The following is a 24,136-nucleotide window of genomic DNA, read 5'->3' as shown; positions in this document are numbered from 1 at the left end:
GACGTACCTGAAATGAATGTCCACCAGCTTCCTGTTGGGCGTCCTCCAGATGATGATGGGGGGTGGGCTGCCCGTGACGGAGCAGTGAAGCTGTAAAATGTCCCCATAGTGGACCGTAGAGATGGAGGGGGAGGTGGAGACGATACGGGCTTTACTGAAGGGAGAAATGGGTGAGGGAGGGGAGCCAGCTGAGGGGGGAGAAATAACTCTTGTGTTGTTTACAGTGCCAATTGAGACTCTGGTGTTATTTGTAGGCACAGTGGAGGGTGTTTTGTTGATGCTGGCCAAGAGTGTGGGGGAGACGCTGACTGTTTTATTGATTCTGGGAGGTGAGTTAGTGGGATTGAGTTGGTGTGGGTGAAAAGATGAGCGAGAGGAGCTGGAGGAGTCGGGCAGGTTCCTGGATCTATCAAAGAGCGATGGAGAGGAGTGTCTGACGATTGGAAAGTTCTTATTTTCATAGAAAGGAGAAGAAGACGGTTTTTCAGTCGCTTCATTTCTAAGTTGTCCTTCTCTTTCTATTTCCACCCTCACTGTTCTCTTGTCAGCTCCCACAGCGTTACTTGCAGTGCACTCATAACTCCCAGAATCCTTAGGACCAACACTCCGAATATGCAGCGTCCCATTGGGCAGGACAAAAAGATTTCCATGGAGAAACTGGGAAGGTCGAACTAGAGTCCCATCTGGGATCCGCCAGCGCAGAGTTGGCGGTGGGGCCCCTCGGGCGGAGCAGTGGGCATAGACAGGCCTCCCTGGAGACAAGAGCAGGTGCTCCTCTCTAGGTTGGTGTATCACCGGGGGCAAGGAGGACACGTGTACACGCACAGAGGCGCTGGCGGCGCCGGCTGAGTTTGAGGCCACACAGCGGTACACTCCTCTGTCGCTGGGTAGCGTCACAGAGATGTGGAGGGTTCCGTTCGTGTCCATACTGAGGCGACCGGTGGAGGGGGAAGTCGACGTCATGACAGAGCGGTCAGGTAGAACCCAAGACAGCAGAGGGGTGGGAACGCCGTCCGCACGGCACTCCAAGTGCAGCTCTCCACCCTGATGAATGGTGGCTTCTCTGTAACTGGCCAGCTGCATGCGAGGGGGGCGGGTCCACACTTCAAGGGTGGTTAACAACCTATTAAAGCAGGCAGACAGGAAGATCACAAGATTCTCCTTAAAATACTTTTACGTTTTTAGGGCACGTTTAGAAAGAGCCCAAATCATGCATGCAAAAAGTAGCAAAGCATGATGGGAAATATAAGTTTCAAACACAAAAAGGAAAACACCAAAATAAATATTGCATGAACAGAAATCATTAAGAAATATCTTCATTTAACTTTAGTCTGCTTAAAAACATTCATTCAAGTGTGTTTGCACTGAGAGTAATCAGGGAAACATCATCAGAACAAATGTGTCATTAAGTTTTCATACTTTCACAGAAATACAGTTCTTATCAAATTATTCACTTTTTACATTTTATAAATCAATCATGGTCAATATAATCTGGCTTTTATGACAAAAAAATGTATTAAAAATCTCTTTAATGTCAAAGTGAAAAAGATTTCTACAAAGTAATGACAGTTAAACAAGACATGTAAGGTAAAATAAGTAAATACAAACATGAATATTTCTCCTTCTAGTCAGTCTTTAGTCTCCTCTGTCTGCGGTCTCAGCTCTGAGTCTGTGTGGATAGGTCCCAGTCAGGATCAAACATCTGGACTCTGAGATTTTACTCCATTCTTCTTTTATAAACTGCTCAAATTCTGTCAGGTTTCAACAAATTCTCTCTTGGATTGAGGCCTGAACCTTGACTTGGCCTTTCCAGAACATGCACCTTGTTGTCTTTAAACCATTTCTGTGTAGCTTTCTCTGGATGCTTCCAGGATTTTGCGATATTTTACCACCTTCATTTTACCCTCTCTACCTTTACAAGGAATGCTGAGAAGCATCCCCACAGCATGATGCTGCCACCAGCGTGCTCCACAGTGGGGATGGTGTGTTTGTGGTGATGTCAGTGTTTGGCGTCTTGTCTGATGGTCTCAAAGCTCCATTCTGGTCTCATCAGACCAAAGACCTTTCTTCCTCTTGACCATGGAGTCTCCCACAGTCCTTCTGGTGAACTCTAGTCCAGATTGAATCTGAGTTTTCTTCAACAGTGTCTTTCTCTTTGCCACTCTCCCATAAAGCTCTGACTGGTGAAGAACCCGGCCAACAGTTGTTGTCTGCAGAGTCTCTCCATCTCAGCTGCTGAAGCTTGGAGCTCCTTCAGAGTAGTCATAGGTGTCTTGGTGTCCTCTCTCACTAGTCTCCTTCTTGCACACCCACTCAGTTTGTGAGGACGGTCTGATCTAGGCAGATTTACACATGTGACATATTCCTTCATTTCTTCATGATGGATTTAACTGAACTCTGGGGGATGTTCAGAGACTTGAAGATGTTTCTGTCTCCATCCTCTGACTTAGACTTTTCAATAACTTTTTCTCTGGGTTGCTTGGAGTGTTCCTAAGTCTTCATGGTGTAATGGTAGCCAGGCATACTGATTAACTAGTGACTGGATCTTCCAGACCCAGGTGTCTTCATTATATATTTTTATTTAATTCACATTACTTTGTAGAAATATGTTTTCACTTTGACTTTAAAAAGCATTTTTTCTAAAAATTTCTGTGTTCAAAAATTATATTGATTGATTTATTAAATCAGTAAGGATAAAATACCCGTATATAGAAACAGTCAATAATTAGATTTTCAGTATCTAAAATAAAAATCCTGTATATAGATGCTGCTATAATGTAATTGTTTGAACAGAATGTATTTGGACAGAATTGCATCTGACTTTAAGCTCTGTGAAAATAATGACCTGAGCTGGTCTGTAAGTGTGTTTGCACTTGAAAACTATTAATTTGTTTAGCAAATGAAGTGGGGGGATAGAAACAAAACATTCTTCATGCTCGGTAATTAAATAGCAGAGTGCCTCAGGCCTGTGTAATTCTTACTAGAATATTGTGTCTCATGGTCATTATCACTGAACAGCTCGGTCTACATGCATTAACATTCAGAGCAGGTATTAGTAGTCTCACCTGTCACGACCTAGAAAGCTGTGTGCACTGCAAATGTATGTGCCCCTGTCCTGCTGCTGAACATTCTGGATAACAAGGGTGCCATTTGGCAGGACCTCAAATCGCTGAGCCCTGGAGTGGACCGACATCACTGCTCCTGAAGAGAAGGAGAAACAGTGAGACAGACGGCAGAGACAGGCAGACAGAGGGTGAAAACAGAGACAAATAGGAAAAGAAAGCTGCAGAGTGAGAGAAGGACAGAGGGAAGGAGAATCAGGGATATGCACAGTGGCACGGCATGGAGTCAAGTCAGTGATGCAACGCTCAGAATGTTCCATACTTTCTCTCAATATGCCGTTCCCACATGTGCCCAATCCTGTGTTAAACGGACATTTCATTAGTGTCAGATGATTGCAGAGCAGAAAATGTTGAAGTCTCAGAGTTCAGAAGGTAAATACCAGCCTTTATTTGTTCTGCATTCTGCAGTCTTTAGTTTTTAATCAAAGAAACGACAGGTATTCACAGATAACTATCCTCTATCACAGCATAATTAAAATGAAGCCTGAGAGCAGATTCAGACTTATCTGGAAATCTTTGCTTAGTTCTTACATCAGTCAGTGAAGCAGATTTGACAGACCCCGCTGATTATTTCAGATGAAGCTTTAACTGAAGATAACACAGTTGTGCGTTTACAGCTTCATATTTATGTCTGTACTGGTATATTAACGTCTCTGTGTGTACCTGTGGCCACTTTGGTCCATGTGATGGAGGGTTTGGGCTCTCCTTTAGCCTCACAGTCCAGCCTGGCTGTACTCTCCGCTGGGACGGACACAGTCCTGATATGTGGATCTGAAATCCTCGGCCTGGATCTCACAGCTGGTTCCTATAATTGAGGTTAAGAAAAAAAATTGGCCTAATATGAGCTAGATGACAAAAAATGATTTAATATATTGCAATACATTGGGAGTGAGAAATCCCCACTGAGATGTCTTTATCTGTTTTAAACTTTAAATCAGGAGTGTCAAATTCAGATTGAGTCCGGGGCTCTGCTCTAAAGAAAAGTCCTGAGGGCCGGACTATTTAGGCCAGGATTGTGAAAGTCCATCGTGGATTCTGGATTTAGGCCTTAACAAGGTCAACATTTAACCATAAACTGTCAACCTCATTTTCATCATTGGTAAAATATAAATAAAATATAAACAACACTGATAATAAATTATTCTGAGATGGAAAAAAGTAAAAATGATAAATTTAAAGGCTCAAAGACTGAGATAAAGTCAAACTTATTAGTTCAAAAAGTCAAAACATGAAATTTAAAGGTAAAATAATGATTTTAAAAGGCAAATAAATGAGATGGAAAGTCAAAATCACAAGTTTCAAAGGTAAAAATATGACTTAGAATTCTGAGTTGTGAACCTTGAAGGTCAAAACATGAAAAAAGTCAAAATCATAAGTTTAAGTCAGAATTGTGAGACGCAAGATTGAAAATATGAAATGACAACATTCATTTCTTTTCCCACCTTCCTGAAGGATATTTTAAATCATCCAGGTAAAGTTTTCAAGTTTACTGGAGGAAACCTGCAGACCTCATGCTGATGGGACAGTTATAATAGAAAGAGCGTATGATCTTGTGGTCCAGATACAACCTTTCCCTGGGCCAGATTTGGCCCCCGGGCCTTGAGTTTGACCCCGTGGTTTAAATCAGCCAATGATTAGAGGTCTGCAGCAGACACTTCTAGTGGATAAAATAAAACAGAATTAAGTCATACTAAAATACTGAATCAACATTTCACCATGATCCAATTAGAAGCTCATTTGTTGAGAAGCCCCTCAATGCAGTGTGCAATGGGGGCGGAGCCCAATGTGGGTGGAGCTCAATGTTGGGCATAGCCCAGTCAACTTTTGACCCACCAATTAAACAATACTTAGAAGTGCTAAATGGAACAATGAGTATCTGACAAAGATCATCACAATTGAAGGCTTAACAACAGTAAAGGTGAAATAGATTAACAGTTGAATTTTATGTGATTAAAAAAAAACGGTCTTAATGAATAGAGTATTAAAAATCAGATTGATCTATCTGTGAAGGTGTAAATTTTAGGGATGCACGATATTGCATTTTTGCCGATATCCGATATGACGATATTTACAGATTCATTTTAGCCGATACCGATATTTAGATATGCTTTAAATGACTAAAAATTCTGTCATTTGAACACAATTTTAGGTTCGAGGATGAAAAAAGAAAAACTTTTTTTCTTAAAACACACTTAAAAGTTTAAAGAATAAGAATGAATACAGAAAAAGATCTCAACTTACACAGGTCTATTGGCCCAGCCTAAAACACCTATCTGCCAATAATTGTGCATCCCTAGTAAATTTAGATCTTCATGTAAATTTTAAAGATAGATTCAAATAGGATGCTGTTTTTGTGCAATGCATTCTGGGTAGTGATGTCATTTGGCTGCATTGTTCATCCCACACCTTTTGGATCGTATCGACCTCCGTCTCTATCCCAGTTTTTTCTTCTTCACTTCCTCTTTTTTAAAAACTCTGCCTGGTTTAAAAATGTAAAATATTTAAGGATGAAACTCCAGAGGAAGAATCCGTGCAGCTTCAGGACTTTTTTACTGTGGACTTTTAGAGAAGGAGACGAGTTCCTGCGATGTATGATCAGAAAGATAGAAGAAGAACTATGCAGCCAGGGGGCATCACTACCCATAATCCATTGTCTGAAAATTTTCATTTATGGAGTTTTTTTTTAACTGTTTGCCGGACGCCTTGTCCTCCAACACACGAGTCCTTAGGAACAGATGTGCAAAGCATCCCATTGTGGAAGAAGCACTACAACATAGTTTTGTCAATTTGATTTAAAATGTTTTTTCATGACTTCTTTTGTATTCAAAGTAGGTTTCATTCTGTCCAAACTATAAACTAAAACGATTGAAGTTTTATTGCAGACTTGGTGTCTATAACTAGGAAAATCTGTGATCCAGAACAGTTCCCCGTCTTAATGAGAGCACTCTGGTGTAACGGCATCAGTATGTAGACTTTAGCGTTGGTGTACGGTAGTATTACACTCTTCTTACACTCCTGTGATCCCTGCTGTAGAATAATCAATGTTAGACCCAGAGGTCTGCTCTGCAGAGGCCTGCCAACAGAAATCCTCATTAATTAAGGATCGATTTATTCAAATCCCTGCGGATTAGTCTCATAACGCATATTGTTGTTGATTATGAAACGTGTGTGTTTTTCATCTCTTCTTTAGTTCACTGGGAAATCCATGAAATCAAAGACTTGTCAGAAACATCCCTCAGGTTGAATATCAGGTCGTCTGAATGTGGATTAGACTACTCTCTGATCTACTGTGTGTTTCTAAGCTGCTGCCTCAGGGTGTGTAGCTTGTTCTGTGTTTGTAATGAAGCTCTATGAGAAAAGTTAATCTGATAATGAAGACAAATCACTCCATATAAGAACTGCATACCTATACTTAAGACCAGGGGTGTCAAACTCAAGGCCTGGGGGCCAAATCCGGCCCGTAGTACAGTTACATCCGGCCCGTGTTCATATCATGTTTTTATTCTAACTGGTCCACTGGTTTGGGTCTGCAGACTTCCTCCAATTAAAAAGGAAACTTAACCATGATGATCTAAGTATATTTAAGTCTTAAAAGTTAGAAAAAATAAGAAATTGAAATAATTAGATTAAAAGTCAGGAATGTGGTTAAAGACATTTATGTTTTCATTTCATATTCTTAATTCTGCATCTCACAGTTATGATGCAAAGTCATGGTTTTGACTTTTTATTTCATATGTTGACATTTTTAATTCACAATTTTTCAAAAACTTTTTTCTGAAAAATCATAAGGGGTTATATATTCATTCTGAGAATTCCTTTGGCATTGTACCTTCAAGCTGGAGTGGATTCAGCCTTCAGATCACATGATTCCTTTAAATGAACCTCACCTGTGTCAGTGTCTTGATGTAGACCCTGTGCGGTCGAAACCGGTCGGCTTTCCTTGTGATTTTATTGTTTTTATTAAATATGCCCTGAAACATTTAAGGCTTTTTACCCAAATCCTTGACTCCAGCGAGTGTGCCCGAAGATTGCCCTGGTGGCTTCTCCCTTTTTTTCACTATTTTGACTTTTCATCTTATTTTTTATTGTTTATTGGGATCCCATTAACACTGGCACATAGCCGCAGCCATTCTTTCTGAACATAAAATAGTTTACATACAAATTTTATATACAATAATTGGACCGTTAAGATCCTAAGTGGGTAAATCTGGCACAACTTCACAAACTTCCAAGGTGCATGGAGGATAAGGAGAGCTGGAGTTTTCTGTTCTCTTCAAGATCATTAAGATCCTCAATTTCAATTTTTTACCCACACCGATGAAATCGGCGGGGTTATGTAAAGGGTTCTGTATCTTTGTTTGTTTGTTTGTATTTGTACAGGATAACTAGAGAACGGAAAGTCGGATCTTCACCAAACTTGCAGGGATTTTGGTGATGATCCGCACACCCATTTGGTTTTTCTCAGACTATGAATTTTGAACACCATAGTAATCAATGGGAGCGTGAGTTTGGTGGTGCTGCTTGGGCGTGGGTCTGCCGCCTCAGACGGCCATTCTAGTTAAGTAATATTTTGACTTTTAAAACTCATGATTATCAATTTTTTCTCACGTTTTGATCTTTTTTGTCCCTTACTTCGACTTTAATCTCATAATTTGACTTTTTAGATCCTCTATTTTAAATTTTAAGTCATATTTTGACCTTTAAAATTGACAATTTATATGCTTTTCTCATGCTTTGATGTTTTTAACCGGTGATTTTGAATTTATCTCATATTTTGACTCTTAAGAATCATGATTTCAACTTTCTATCTCACATATTTGCCTTAAAAACATTATTTTAACTTTAAATGCCATGATTTGAACCTTTTGAGCTTATAAGTTTGAATTTTATCTCAGGTTTTCAGCCTTTAAACTTATCATTTTGGCCTTTTTCAATCTCAAAATCCTTTATTATCAGTGCCAAGGTTTTCCCCCATAATTCACTGCTGGTGAAAATCAGGGTGACAGTTTATGGTTAAATGTGGACCCTGTTAGGCCCTCAGGTTGGACCTAAATTCAGAATTGGGCCCCTGCTGTAATTGAGTCTGACATCCCTGGTAACTAATTCATTGAATGATAAGGTTTTTACATCAGAGCAAACAGAGGTCATAACTTTATTCTTACTTTTGTGGTTCAGTTTGTTTTGGTGTTGGGTAACGATATCCTTGAAATAGCAGTATAATGTGATCTGAATCAATCAGGACTCACCCCTGGGACAACAGGGAGCACAGAGGAGGGGGGCCGGAGCGGCCTGCTGCTGTGTGAATCTGGGATAGAATTAGCTCCAGGGTTCTTCCATTCAGTGGGGGGTCGACTCTGGTTTGGAGCCCCAGAGACAGGCTTCCCTCTGGGGTGGCCGCTGCTTGGCCTCTCTCTGGATGATTCTGCAGCACTTGTGGTTGTCATTCTTGGTGTTGTAGCAGGAGTGGTGGTGGGCTGAGCTGCTTGGGTTGTGGTGGGAGAGGTTTGGGCTGATACTGTAGGGCTAGTGGTGGTGGTGGTGGTGGTGGTGGTGGAACTGGTGGTAGGTCTCAGAGTTGTAGGGACGGCTTTGACTGACACTGTAGTGCTGGGGGCTGTAGTAGTGGTGGTAAACGCTGTGGAGGAGCTGGTTGAATGAGTAGTAGTAGTTGAGGTTGGCGTTTTAGTCGATGTGATTGGACGCTGAGTCGTTGGACTAATTGTGACTATCATGGGAAGTGCATCCTTGCTCTCTGTCGGGTTACTCTGAGTGCTTCCAGGAGAGCTAGTAGAGCCTGTGCTCTCTGGAGTAGCTGAAGTTGTTATTTTTGCAGTCGTGATGGCAGTTGCCACTGCACTGGGGACTGTCAGAGGAGACACGGAGGAAGGAGTGGGCGAGTCCAAGGGATGGGGAACATATGGCTCACCTAACGAAGTCCTCTCCAGCTCGTCGGCGTGTTCGCCTGCTGGTCTATAAACATGTTTGCCCGTTTCTGTGTCTGTATGTGTCATGGCGTGCGAGTCCAGCACATGTTTCTGTACGGTGGAAGTGTCGGAGTGAGTGGGTGCTGGTGTCACTGTGCTGATGGGATGGGACTCAGCGGTGTCTGGGATGCTGGCTGAGTGAGTCATCGTGTCTATATGTGCCTTTGTGTGAGAGTGGGATAATGAGCTGGTCGAGGAGGGAGGGGGAGTCACTGAGGGGGAGTCAGATTCTGAAGCAGAGACACCGAGAGTAGAAACAGGAGGAGACGGAGCATTTATTGGAGGAGTCTTAAAACGCTCAGCTGGAGACGCGGTTGATGACACCAATGACAACTTATCAAGCTGATCTGGAGGGGTGTCAGTTTGTGACCTTGGGTTCGCCGGGTCAGGGAGAGGTTGGGATGGACTCAAAGGTCGGCCCCTCTGTCTGTTGATGATTCGTCTTCGCTGTCCGATCCTCCTGCGAGAGTTCCAAGGGCTTTGGGGCCGCGAGTTTGGCTCCGAATTAGGGAGGAGGCCCTGCTGGGGAATCTGCCGGTTTCGAGGAAGATTTGGGGTTTCTTCTTGCTGGTTTCTCTCGCTTGTTTCTGTGAGAATTTCATTTCTTCCTGGGGTTGGCTTAGACGTGACTTCTTCTTGCTGTGTTGGGTTTGTCGCTGTCTCTGTTGGTTGAGCCGTCCTCTCTGTGTGTCTCTCTGTCTCATTCTCCGTGTCTGTTTGACTCTCTGTCGCTTTCGTCACCTCTGTGTTTGTTTCAGTATAAACAGGGGGAATGGACTGTAGTCCTTCTTGTTTAGGATCCCCATCATCGACAGACGACCCTTCAGTTTCTTCACCCTCAGCTCTACCTTTATTCCCGTCATCATCTCCCTCCCGCCTGTCTGTCTCTCCACCGTTGCGTCCTCCCTCTGCTCCTTCTGTGATGCTCTGGCTGGTATTAGTTTGAGCCGTCTTCTGTCGTATCTTTGCCAAGAGGTCGGCCCATTTCTGTGGATCTAGTCTTTGCTTGTTTGTGGTAACCCGGTGTCTGTTTTCAAAGCGGTTTCTCCTCTGCTCAGTGGATGTCACGGGCCTTCCCCCTCTTCTCAACGGGACGTCCCTTGTAGGCCCACGCCCTCTGGGTTGCCCAACCGGGTAACGTCTGTTAGTTGGAGGTTGGAACGGCCTTGGACGCCTTCTGTTGCTAACAAAAGTCCTCTCTCCTTCTTCCTCTTCACCCCCTGATCCTTCTATGTCTTGACGTTGCAATGGCGCTCGTATCCTGGTTGACCTACCAGCAGCTGACTGCGGCCCTCTGGGGAATGGCATCCTGAGTGAAGGGGGGTGTCTTGATTTTAACTCCAGCTGCATGGACAGAGAGTCACTTCCATATTGGTTGACTGCGATGCAGCGATAGTGTCCGGCGTCTCTCTGAAAAGGGTTCAGCAAAGAGAGGCTACCATTTGGGAGTATCGTGATCCCACCAGACACAGCTAATCCGTGTCGGATTATGTTTCCATCTGGTAACAGCCAACTCACATAAGGTTCTGGGGAACCAGAGACCGTGCAAGAGAGACTAGCAGGCTCCCCAACAGCTCCTTTGACAGTAGATCCGACGTGCTCTCCTGACGGTGGAACCGAAGAGTCCTCAACAGCAAGGCGCAACGGGAGCACGTCTACATCCAAGCCTGCCCGTGCTACACAGTAGTAGACCCCAGCATCTGAAAGCTTGACTTTCTCGATCAGCAAGCCTGAAGAAGATGCTAAAAACCGACCGTCAAGGTCGTTAGAAGGGGAGATGAGCTTGGATCCATCAGGGAGAATCCACTCTACTTTCTGGTTACCAGAACTCAAAACAGGGCACGCTAGCTCCACTTTACTCCCTGCTACCGCTGCCATAGCTGTGGCGGTCTGATTGGTTGAAATCAGCGACCATGGATGATACGCAGGGGAGGATGATGAGGATTGAGAAATGGGGTCGGGGTGGGCAGAAACTCTCGTTGAGTATACGAGTTGAACTTTGATCCCATTCGACTGCGCTCTGTTTAGCTGAATGCTAATCGCCGGCTGCAGCAGCCACTGCGGCTTGGCTTTAACAGAAGCTCTGACCCCGGTGTGATAATAACCGTCTGTCTCTGCTGTCTGCCTGTAGCGGTAGGCCAGCGCCGGAGCTTTACCCAGCATGATCTCCCTCTCCAGGCGAACGGCTGTTTCGCTGTAGTAAGCTAGAATCCTCCAGAGCTGCTCGTAGCTCTCTCTTTCCACGGGGCAATCCAAAGAGAGCGACATGGCAAGAGGGAGAGGAGAAGAGGAAGACGGGGAGAGATCTGGGGGAGGAGTAATATCCTGGGAATCGAAGGAGTGAGTGATGTTGCAGCTCAGATCAACGCTGTTCCCTTGCTGGTCAGATAGACCCAAAGTCGCAGCGCCTAAAGGCTCTCTGAAGGATTCCCTAGACTGGATTTCACTGAGTTCTGTTTCCGGTGGTGTTTCTCTTCCAGGGGAGGGGATAACAGGCGAGCTGCATGTTAGATCAATCTGATCGAACATCCCCTGCCCTTGTAGGGATTTTGGTGAAGCACAGATTGGACACTGAGGCCCACCAGGACATTTCATGAGTCCTGTTGGAAGAGAGGGAAAGATTTGTTTAAGAAGCATGTGACATAATAGCATCCATGCAAGCATATTAGCGCACATTTCAGCTATTAGCACTGTCGTATATTAGTCATGCCAGCTGTACTTAAGCATTCATTACCCTTAATATCTCCTGCTGATTTGGTATGGTCGCTTCATCTTCCCATAAATCAGAAATCTGCATGGCTTTATTCAAACACACCAATCATTAGCCTGTATTTCATCTGCCTGCACACATCAGTGCTGTCAACATGGATTAGTCACGGCAGGTTAAGTCTGGCATATCAATGAGACACATTTTCCGGTCTAGCCTTCATCTTGCACATCTCAATAACGGCGTCAAGACTGACGGGAGGAGATACAGAAAAAAGGGAGGAGAGTGATGAAGAGCAGGTGGAGAGATGTCTGAGGTAGCGAGATAAAGGGAACACCTGTCTGGGTCTGATTTATTATTTTACTGTACTTCCGTTGTTTATAGACTCAAATCATATTTTTTTCCCTTAACCCTTTTCCCTCTCCTTTATGCTTCTTTTCCTCTCTGTTAGTCCCTCAACCACACTGACTTAACCCTGCTCAAAGGCTCAAATGTCAAACACAGAGGAACACAAAAATCTCCACCTGGATGAGCCAGACTCCACGAGAGAAACCAGTTCATCCCACAGTCACAGCTCCACGGATTGTCCTGCAATACCAGCGTCTCCAGCAGAGGCGCTGTGGCTAACATGTCCCTGGGCAGAGAGGTCAGAGTGTTGTTGGACAGGTCTACATGTCTGCAGGAAGAGAGGAAAGACCGGGATGAGGGACGGCTCAGGATGAACCACAGTCATGGACAAATGGATGAGAGAACTTTTGCACTTTTTGGCCTTTTTTTAAACATTTTTTTAGACACTTTGCACCAATTTCTGCCATTTTGTTCCAAGTTATTTGCTATTTTTGTCACTTTTGTTGCCCCTTTTTGTCCATATTGCCTGATTTTTGCTGATTTTTTCCACTTTTATGCTGCCTCAAGCAGGAAGTATGGTGCTGTTGAGGTGGTACCTCACATCCGTTTCTGAAACTTTATCAGCCTTCCATTTTTCAGACCTACCATGTATGTGTCATGTGAAGATAAAATGGTTTATTCCTGTGACTTTCTAACCTGTTTCAACACATTTTCCAACCATTTTGCCAGTTTTTTGGCAATTTTTGCCTTTTTGTTTCCACTTTTTGCAATTTTTCCTTTTTATGCTGCCTTATTGGCACATTTCTCACTTTTTTGCCAGTTATTGGCTATTTCTGGTGCATTTTTGCCCCTTTTTGTCCATAGTTGCTGCTTTTTGCCCTTTTTTGCTACTTTTATAAGACCTTAAGCAGGAAGCATAGCACTATTTTTTGTGCCTGTTTAGAAACCTAGATCTACCTGCATCAGACACGTTCCTGCTACTTTATAACCCATTTAACAACTTTTAACCCAGTTTTGACTCTTTTTTGCTCAATTTGACCAATTTTTTGCCCATATCTGCCACTTTCTCACCTCTTGTGTCATATTTTTGCCAGTTTTCATCCATTTGTGCCACTTCTTTACTACCTTTTTGCCACTTTTTTCCTTTTTTTGTCACTTTTTTTTTTACCAGTTTTTACAATTTTTATGCGACTTGTCCATTTTACCTCTGCTTTTTTCCACTTTTGTGCTGCTTATGGAAATATGGAAATTAGATTTTTATTTAACTGAAATCGAGAAAAAGAAATAAGGCCATACAATTTCACAAATACATTTTTTGTGCCACATTTGATAGATTAGGAATTGTTTGAAACTGATAATCCACTGGAGGGCATTTTTATCATTTATATGATTGTATACAGAAGTTTTTTAGGAAACTGTTAATCATTTTGATTAGATAGAGGTATAAAAAAAATACGGATCAAATATGATACAACTGGCTTTAAAGGGTTGAGAATTTCAACAGAAACTTTAGGTAACTTCCTTGTTATTTTGGGGAATTTGTGTGGATTTTGGAAAGGAAAATTCCTGTTCAAAGACCAGGCTGATGTTTTAAACTATCAGATCCTATTCATCCCAAATAAATGGGAGAAACTAAAAATTCTTCCAAAACTAAAGCTCAGGTCTCAGGAGGTTAAAGCAAGGATAAGAAACTCGTAGTTCTAGTGCTGAGTATCTTCCAGCAGATGCTTCAGGTATAATCTTCTATTGCCTTTTTAAAGGTGGATTTGAGTTCAATAGCGGTGCACCAGACTTCTTCCATCAGGACTATATCTGCTAAATGTTCAGCATAAACACTGAAAGTGTAACCTCCTGAGCCATAAATAATACATGAAGTGCTGTAAGTGCTGGCACTCACCTGAGAGTAGAGAAGTAATAAGTATTCAGCAGAGAGAGCGTGCACAGTGTGTGTGGGTGCAGCTGATGCAGCCTGTTCCCCTGCAGACGGAGCAGCCTCAGGCTAGGCAGCTGGAGCAGGACCCGGGGGTGGATGTGCTGGAGGAGGTTGTGATCCAAGTACAGGCGCAGGAGTGAGGTCAGGCCAGAGAAGGTCAGCGATGAAGAGATCTCTCTCAGCTTGTTGTAGCTAAGCTTTAGTATCTGAGGAATGGAGCGGAGGGGGAAGAGGAGGCGGATTAGAGGAGAGATCCAAAAACAGGCTGATGAAGAATGCCTGCTATGATCGTATGTCTGTGAATTTAATTCATGACAAATGATAAGAGAGGAAATGGAAATTCTTTGTGAGCAGAATGGCTCAGAGCTACATTTGAAAAGTGAAACTCAGGAAATAGCCCAGAGTGCATATTCAGGCGATCTATCCAGCCTGGAGTTTACTGGGTCAAAGCAGGGATAAATGAGAGGATATTCTGCCACTTAGGGTCTTCAACTCTCCAAATATAAATTTTAGCCCTTTATCATCAGCAGAAAACTCTAAAGTTTAGAAGGCACACCATGAAAACCAGCTTTTAGGGCTGTGATTCTTCAAGGATTATGATAAATCTGCTCTCCAGGGAGGCTTCTTAACTGGAAGGGCTCCAGCTGCTGACAGATCTAGCACGTGAAGATGTCAGCACATGGAAATATGCTTCATATTATCACACAATGGCAAATATATCAGCATCTGCCCGGGAGATGAAGGGAACAATTGCTGGTTGAGTAATATGACTTCCCCACGGAGCACTGACTCTGCCCTAAGGTTGCTGCTAAACTGTCCAGTGTGTTTCCTGTCACTGAGCCGTGGCTCATAAATAAAATATTAGCCGTAGAAATTAGAAGAATGTGAACACAATCTCCAACACTGTAATCATTATTTAAATACTGGTTTCACGGATCAAATGCACAGCTTCTCCTTTTATGAATCCATTAGCTATTAGCAGAATGTCTGCAGGATTAGGGCACATTTATCAAACTAGCATCCTCTCTTTATCGTACCAAACCCTCCTGACAAATGATATATGTCTTTATAATCCTTCATAACTCATTTGAAGAAGTGAAATATGCTCTGTCACAGAGTTTAAGCATGTTTATCACTCAAAGTTAGGAAGACTTTCAAATACTAGTCAGACAACTTCTGCAGCCAAGCCTCTGAAGACGTGCACCGACTCCCTGCATGAAGCCAGAGGGGGGTTTGGAGTTTTGGTTTTAACATCTGTGTCCTGGAAAAACATTCATCTCCATAACAGAAAAGGGCTACATATGTGAGGAAAGCATTGTTTATGCCCCCAATAATCAACACAAGACTTTCTAATACAGCATGAACGCTTCTTCTCCTGCAGAAGGACAGTTTAGGACAGCTCTCATGCAACGCACCACCGTCTACTGTGGGTCCATAAATCAGTGATTCTGGACTGGTCGGAGCTCAGGACCCACTATCAAGTCCTCAACAAGAAACTGAGACCAGAATCCAGAGACCAGTTTGATCACTGTAACAGATTAAACCTAAAGGACAAACGTGTGTTTTAAAGACGTTTCTGGTGTAATTTCTGTTTCTGGAAACACATTCATGACCCAAAAAAAGAGCACCGCGACCCGCTTTTGGGTCCCAACCCACCAGTTGAGAGCTGCTGTTGAAAATCATAATCAGTAAATCATGAAGAAGCAGAGGCTTCTGTTGCATTCTCAAACATTTGCCATGAAACCAGCACAGAAATAATTCACCAGCAGAGGTGGAAGAAATAATCCAGTTATACTAAAGTGAAATTAAAGTTCTTTTGGTTGAGATCTGCAGGAATAAAAATAAAAGTACTGGGCTGTAATTCTACACTAGTAAGAGTTTAAGTCTGTGATGCTCAACCTGTGGCTCTTTTATGTCTTCATTTGAAATATTTTTCCCCAGAAAACCTTAAAAAAGGAAACATTGACCTCAGAAGTTAATCACACTGATCAGTTTGTTTCCCAGATTTATACAGAAGGCTTTAATTATCAAACATAATTGACCTATTTTTGCCACTTTTCACAATTTTTTGCTCATTTAAGCTACCTTTTGCCGTGTTTCCTAATTTGCCCTGTTTTGCCACTCTTGACTGCTTTTTGCCCATTTTAGTCACTTTTCTCTCATTTTTTTTGCCACTTTTGGACCATTTTTGCCCCCTTTAACTTATCTTTATTGCTATTTTAAGCTGTTTTGCCACTTTTCACCACTTAGATTGTGGCTCTTGCAAAGGTGTTTTTCAACAGTTTGGCTCTCTGGTTGAGGAACACTGGTTTAAAGTATTTGATTTAAATTTAAAGTACTGAGTAGCTGCTATAGTTAAGCTTCACACTTTAAAAGTGTCTCGATCCACACTACACATGGTTAAACTGCACTTTAAAATATTTTACTTTATGCCAGTGTTTCTCAACCTTGGAGTCGGGACCCCCTTTGGGGTCGCGAGACGCTGAGAGGGGGTCACCAGATGCCTTAAAAAAACAAAATATATTTTTTAAATTATGCTGTTGCCTTTTTACACCACTTTTACCAAATGTTTACCCTTTTTCACCACTTTTTAAAACCAATTTTAGCTCATTTTTTCCACTTAAAACCCATTTTAAGCAATTTGAAACCCTTTCCATCACTTTTCTGCCTGTTTTTGCCTCTTCTAAACCAATTCTTGCCACTTTCTGCCTGTTGTTTCCTCTGTTCACCCATTATCGTCTCTATCAACAAATTTCTTCAATCCTTTTGCCCACTGTAACCACAGTTAACCCATTTTTGCCTTTTTATATCAATTTTTCATCTCACTCCACTTAATTGCCGCCATTTTTTTTGCACTTTATAGCCATTCCAGCCACTTTTTAATTACCTTTTACCACTTTTTGCCACTTTAACCCATTTTTTTGGTCATTTTTTTTCCACTTTTAACCCACTTATGTTCTTTAAAAACCCAATTTCTACACCTTTTCACAATTTTTTTGCCATCGTGAACAAATGTTAGCCATTTTTAAGCCATTTAAATGTTGCTTTTAACAAAAGTTTTTCCCATCTAAAGAAGGCTAAATGAATAAATAAAGATATTTGTTTGTTGATAAGAGTGGTTATTATTCAGGTTAAATATAAAATATGGTTATCACAGCTTAACTTTACTATGGACCATGGTTTTGCTGACCTCCATGGGCCCCCAGTTTGGCTGGGTCCCAGAAACCTCCCCCTTTATAACTCCTTTTGGGCAGTCTTGTCTCCACATGACTATTCTTGAATGTTCATGGCTGTTCAGCCACCTTCAAGTACAGTGGGGGTCCCCGGACTCTGGCACCTGTGTTCTGGGGGTTACGGGCTGAAAAGGTTGAGAACCACTTCTGTCTGCTGCAGGAACTCTGGAGAATGTGGTCAGGTGGGTCTCCTTTGACAATAACGGAGCAAAGTCAGCCTCACAGCACAGCCGTGCACACTGATGCACCAGGCATTCTTTAGGAGCACCAAAACTCACAGGCAGGAACTCTAACTCAGTGGATAACTTCACTCATGGTGCAGAGCAGGCAAACATCAGTCACACACACCTACACACAGATACAACCATCTAAATACTCTTAGCCAGCTGAACCAACACTGGTGGATGACTCCAACCATGAAGACCCTTTCACTCAGACTAGAATTACAATTACACTTTAAAATCCACACAGACATGTTGGTCTAAACGTGATGTGAACACTCCAGAGTTGCTGTTTCTGGATGTGATGTGGAGTCCTTCTCCACAGTTGGTCTGGTTAAAACTTCCTGCAGTAATAGGACTGATTTAAAAACTACTCGATGACAGTAACCTGAGTAAACGTGATGACTTACTCTCCCACCGTTCACCAGTATGTCTTTAAATTAGATCACCCTTTTCCCTATCTCTGCAGACTTTCTTGTTGCTCTTCCTCGTTTACCTGCAATGATTTCAGATCCCTGAACGCTGCGTCTGGAAGGTGCTGGATGTTGTTGCTATGCAGCATCAGAAGTTCCACTTTCTTTAACCCCGTCAGAGAAGTTTCATGGATCCCGCTGATGCTGTTGAACCTGCAGGGAAGAAACAGTATCAGCCACCTCAGACCTCGTTAAAGCATTAGATTGAATGGATCCAAGGTCATAATTCACTTTAGTTTGGCACCTTATTAATAAAGCCGTTACAGGGGTCAGAGAAAACCTAACGTTGCACTAATAAGATTGTTACTACACCCAAATATTAAAGACACTAGTCAGAGTCAGATAGTATGGATACCTGATGTGTTACCATGGCAATAAAGGTACTAGTTCTACACAACCAATAGGCACCTTTTATATGGAAGCTGACATATGTATCAGACCCTTTGCAAAACACTGGAGTAAAAACTCTCCATCTCTCCTCTCCTCCACTAAGCCCGGATCAGTGGAGGCTGCAGTGATGGCTGTCCTTCTAGAACTTTGTCCCATCTCCTCCAGGATCTCTGGAGCTCAGTCAGAGGGACCATTAGGTTTTTGGTCTCCTCTCTCACTAAGGTCCTTCTCCCCTGATGGGGACCAGGTCTAGAAGAGTCCTGGTTAGTCCAGACTTCTTCATGTGAGAATTCTGGAGGCCACTGTTTTCTCTGGAACCTTCATAGCAGCAGAAATGTTTCTGTAGTCTTCCCCAGATCTGTGCCTGTCAACAATCCTGTCTCTGCAGCACTTTTGACCTTTGACCCTTGCTTTCTGCTCTGAAATCATTGTCAGCTGTGAGGCCTTCTATAGAGAGGGGCGGGGCTTTAGAATCATGTCCAATCAGGTTAATTTAGCACAGGTGGACTCCAGTCAAGGTGTAGAAACATCTCAGCAGAGACCAGAGACATGGAGGAACCTGAGCTACAGTTCCAGAGTCTTCCAAAGGGTCAGAATTTCAGTTTCTGATTTTTAAAACATTTGCAAAAAAAATCTAAAATCAAATAAGTGTCAGGCTGCAGGACATAGAAAGACGTGGAGGGGTCTTAGTACTTTGTGAATGCACCGTAAATGTACATAAATCATTGTCACTGATGCCGCGTTGGTTCACAGGTTTCTCTGCTTTGCTCTCAGACCTCAAACGAGCCACACCAGGATTAGTCTGGCAGTTAACTGAGACCCCCTTTTTAAAGGACCAGGGTTCACTTGATTGGTCCACACCAGAGTTTGAAGGAGCTTTCACACCACTCCAAACAAACTGGACTATCCAGGGGAACGCACCAGAGTTCATTAAAAGTGGACCAAAGAGCCCTGGTGGGAAAGCGACCCCAAAATGTAGGATTGAACTTGCAATAATCAAACATCATTGATACTGTCAAATATAAAATAGAAGTTATAAATGCCAAACACTGAGGACTTTTTAGTTTGCAATGATCAAAAAAGCTGCATACCTCTGCACACGTTCTAACTAGGAACACTGTTCATGTTTCTGTGGAGTAAATGCAGCAGCATGAGCTTTCCTGCAAGTCCTGAAGGATTTATTCCTCTTCTGTTGTTTTTTTTTTTTTTTTTTTTTTGGACTTTGATGCTATCATCACTTTAATGCAGGGATGTCAAACTCAGTCACAGCAGGGGCCCAATTCTGAATTTGGTTCCAACCTGAGGGCCAAACCGGGCCAACATTGAACCATTTTTTTATTTTTAATTTTTATTATTTTTTATTTATTTATTTGCACATATAAAATGTAGAAAAAGAAACATGTACATATCTCTCTTGATAGAGAGGAAGTTTAGAAATTTGTGCAGGTGAGGTTGAAAACCTGGGAGGCTTATGGGAGGACTGATAGCCTGATAATAACTTAATTATGGTAAATGTTTATACATTATAAAACCATTAACTGGTAACTTCTCACCAGCAATGCATTATGGGTGGAAAAAAAACCCTTAGCACTGATGATAAATGATTTTGAGATTGAAAAAAGTCAAAATGTTAAGTTTAAAGACTTAAAACCTGAAATAAAAATTCAAACTTATTAGCTCAAAATCTTAAAACATGGCATTAAAGTCAAAATAATGTTTTTAAAATGCAAATATAGAAAAAAAAAAATTAAAATCATGAGTTTTAACGGTCAAAATATGATATAGTATTCATGATCACTGGTTTAAACTGTCAAAGCGCCAGAAAAAAAATTGAGTCTTAAATTCAAAATATTTTTTCAAATTTAAAATTGAGGATCTAAAAGCTAAAAACAAGATAAAAGTCACATTAGGGAGCTAAAAGGTCAAAACGTGAGAAAAATTAAGTATGACAGGTTCAAAAGGTCAAAATATTACTTCAAAATTTGAAATTGAGGATCTTAAAGTTTAAAAAAAACAAGATAAAGTCAAAATTGTGAACTGAAAAGGTCAACATAAAAAAAAGTTAAAAAACATAACTTTGCATCATAACTGTGAGATGCAGAATTAAGAACATGAAATGAAAATATAAATGTATTTTCCCACGTTCCTGACTTTTATTACTTTAACTTTTTCTCATTTTTACAGCCTGACAAGGAAATTTTAAATCCTCATGGTTAAGTTAAAAAAAATGTTTTTAAAATGCAAATATAGGAGATAAATATTTAAAATCATGAGTTTTAAAGGTCAAAATATGAGATAAAATTCATAATCACTGGTTTAAACTGTCAAAGTGTGAAAAAAAAAGAGTCTTAAAGGTCAAAATATTACTTCAAATTTAAAACTGAGGATCTAAAAGGTCAAATTACGAGATAAAAATCAAATTAGGGAGCTAAAAAGGTCAAACATGAGAAAAAATAAAAATCACAAATTCAAAAGATCAAAATGTTACTTAAAAATTTAAAACTGAGGATCTAAAAGGTCAAACAGAAGATAAAAGTCAAAATTGTGAGCTGAAAAGGTCAACATGAAATAAGTTAAAACCATGACTGCGTGGTAACCGTGAGAGGCAGAGTTAAGAACATGAAATGAAAACAGAAATGTATTTTCCCACGTTCCTGACTTTCATATTTGAGCTTTTTCTCATTTTTACAGCCTGACAAGGACATTTGAAATCCTCATGGTGAAGTTTTCATTTTTAAACTGGAGATCTGCAGACCTCAGACCAGTGGACCCGTTTAGATATGATAGGATCTGGTGGGCCGGCTGTAACTGTACCACGAGCCGGATTTGGCCCCCGAGCCTTGAGTTTGACACCCCTGCGTTAATGACTGCGTCGTTTTAAATGCCTGGTATCTAAGAGACTTCTGGACAGCTCTGAGTGTGACCTGCAGGACCTCACCCCAGGTTTATGCGTCGAGTGTGCGCCGGAAGTCCAGGTGGAATAGCGAACAGGGACCGGAAGGTGCAGTGGACTTCACTGGCCTGGTAGCAGTTACAGCTCCTGGGGCAGGTCTGGGCCTCGGGCACCGCGAGTGTCAGCAGCAGGAGTGTGAGCAGAGCCGCCGGCACACACACACTCCGACACATCTTCAGTCAGAGGAGACGCTGGGACTATCTCTGCAGAGGAGGAGAGGTCAGGACTGAGAGGGAGCAGTGAGCAGCCCTGCGGTGATGTGTCCAAAAATGTACACTCTCTGTCTGTCTCACACACGGACGCGCGCGCGCGCGCACGCGTCAAGTCAGTTTTAATCATACAGCCCAGAATCATACAGCTGACTCCAGGGGATTTTCTGTCTGGACTACAGGATCCTCACTATCCTTAGACCCACTCAGACTAGCACCTGTCTCTAAGAAAATACACGTTTGCGCATGCGTTTGCCCATTTGGTTGAATGACAGATATTTTATACGTCACATAAATCAAGGTTCATGTCAAAAAGGCGCACAAAGATTCAATCAGAAAGAGGAGACCTTATTTAGAACACACACACACACACACACACTCCCTCTTTCTGTCTTATCTCATCTGGCACGAGCGCACAAACGCTTTAAAACCATCCAAACCCATCCAACCAACTGTGGAGCTACCTGGATACTGGAGCAGACAGAAAAGTGGAGAAGCACCGAGGCAGGACGGGATTACCGTAATGCACAGTCACGATGATCAGATCATACCTGAAATCCTTCTGGTCCGGAGGAGTCCGTTATTTCACGGAATCATTCATTCTAACCGTGAAATGCTGATTTTAGTCCAACTGCACGGTTCGACTATGGGAGACGTAGTGAAGCAGTTTATTCAGACATGAACTCCGAGTTTGTAGAAGTCAGAGAAAAATCCCAGGAACAAAGTTGTAGCAGGAGTTTGGTCCTGAGGACAGAGACGGTGGAGACAGTCCGGACAGAGGGGCTCGAGCATCCAACAGGTCCTCTCGTGCGTCTCTGGACAGAAAAGTAGCAGCAGGCGCGCGATTTGCAAACGACTGTAGTGGATGTGTGTGTGTGGATGACAGGGGATGTGTGTGTGTTGGAGCTCAGGGAAAGGGGACTGCACCGAAGTGAACTTTGTGTGACGCTCAGGCTGAGGGGTTTGTCCAAGGAGGGGCTTTCTGGAGACGCAGAGGTACAAGATAGACCTCCTTCCAGAGCGGGGGGGGGGGGCTTTTACACCTGTGTATCAGCTTTCATGCAAACATCTTACTCTGTTTCCATCTACACTGTGAAAAAGTCAGGTGAAGGGTTATAGCCAGGGGCTGCTTTACTGTATTTCACATGTGGAGGAGCAATGACGTCAGAGTCCATCAGACCAGCCCCTCCTCCCCAGAGTCACTACATTTATCAACAATGAATTAACCCAATAAAAGCTTTAGACTGACCCTATGTGTTTCTACTGTTACGTTATCTGCCACTAAGACTCTAAACGTTCATATTCTACCAGTAATAATCAAAGTCAAGTTCTGCCTGAATGTTTGTTTTTTAAAAACTTAAACTTCTGGAGAGGTTTTCTGGCTGCAGACTGATCTGCATCTGTCAGGACAGAAGTGAACTAATTAGCCAGTAGAATTATTTATATAATTATAGCTTTGTTAGCTTTAGCTAAAGCTACCGTGGGCCGGCCCAAGCTTACTTGGGGCCCTAAGCGAACTTTGATTGGGGCCCCCTAACCGCTGATCACTGTTACTGATGCAGTCAGTGCTAGATAATCTGCACATGTACGGCTAATCTAAACCCCAGGGGAGAAAAACGAGGTAACAGAACTTTAGATTTTGTTCATTTTATTTCAAACCACATTTTAGATACTGAGAGAAATTCAACATCTAACGCTGCGTACGTTACTGAAGTTAAAGCTGAAGGGATTTGGCTCTGTTGATTCTTTAAATGAGTTAAACTAGACTCATGTGTTTGACCAGCGTGTGTGAACTGTCTGTTTAGTCCACTGATGATCTTCCCTCTACATAATACTAGTGACTGTTAGATCCAGACTCTGGGCCCACTGGCATGCATGCAGGAAACTGAGCTGTGAGCTGGACTGTTGTGGATCTGGAGAGGACTGTGGTTGTCTCTGGGAGATCAGGAAGTCCTCCACTCCTCTGTCTGCTGGGATGTTCTGGGTTTTACCTTTCTGCACGCAGATGAAGAAAGTTTCCTGTCCCCCCTCTCTGTTCTGGACGGTCTGTTAGGAGACGGCTGTGTTGGTCCTGAAGTCTGCAGGAGTGGACATCTGTGAAGAAGGTGGGCTTCTTTCTCTTTTTCTTGTCTTATTCTTTTAGAGACCCTCCTCATCAGCAGCATCCAAACTAAAAAATAGAATCAATCTTTTTAATGTGTTAATGGTAAAAACTTACATTTATGTACAAAACACAGAAATCAGGGCTGGAGAGTAACTAACTACATTTACTCTAGTTATTGTAATAGAGTAGCATTTTTGTGTACTTGAACTTATGAGAGTACTTTTTTAAAATCACTACTTTAACTTTTACTTAAATACATTTTGAGGGAAGTATTGAACTTCACTACATTTTCAAAAGTATTAAATACTGAGTAAAAAAAAACTATAAAAGCCAAAATGAGGCGATTTTAGCTTTCAGCCGACAAGAAAATGTCCTGAAGTTTGACTTTCACACTCATGACAGCCAGCAGAGACAGAATGGTTTCAGGTTTGATCCTAAAACTGCTGCTGGATTTGACTT

General features: G+C 42.2%; 1 protein-coding gene across 1 annotated transcript in view; it reads right to left on the bottom strand.

The window, feature by feature from the left end:
- LOC121522486 (matrix-remodeling-associated protein 5-like) overlaps nt 1-22,786 on the bottom strand; it is a 32,617-nt gene extending 9,831 nt beyond the window's left edge. The window contains exons 1-9 of the mRNA XM_041806932.1: nt 22,125-22,786; nt 21,350-21,567; nt 18,045-18,174; nt 14,059-14,300; nt 12,338-12,489; nt 8,369-11,706; nt 3,786-3,927; nt 3,066-3,201; nt 8-1,123 (exon numbers count right to left, since the gene is read on the bottom strand). Of these exons, the coding sequence (XP_041662866.1) occupies nt 8-1,123; nt 3,066-3,201; nt 3,786-3,927; nt 8,369-11,706; nt 12,338-12,489; nt 14,059-14,300; nt 18,045-18,174; nt 21,350-21,537 (5,444 nt within the window). The 5' untranslated portion in view covers nt 21,538-21,567; nt 22,125-22,786. The remainder of the gene's footprint in view (nt 1-7; nt 1,124-3,065; nt 3,202-3,785; nt 3,928-8,368; nt 11,707-12,337; nt 12,490-14,058; nt 14,301-18,044; nt 18,175-21,349; nt 21,568-22,124) is intronic.
- Between the last annotated feature and the right edge of the window lie 1,350 nt (nt 22,787-24,136).

The sequence above is a fragment of the Cheilinus undulatus genome, linkage group 15 (assembly GCF_018320785.1).
Source record: "Cheilinus undulatus linkage group 15, ASM1832078v1, whole genome shotgun sequence".
Taxonomy (NCBI): domain Eukaryota; kingdom Metazoa; phylum Chordata; class Actinopteri; order Labriformes; family Labridae; genus Cheilinus; species Cheilinus undulatus.
This window is presented reverse-complemented; position numbering and strand designations above follow the sequence as displayed.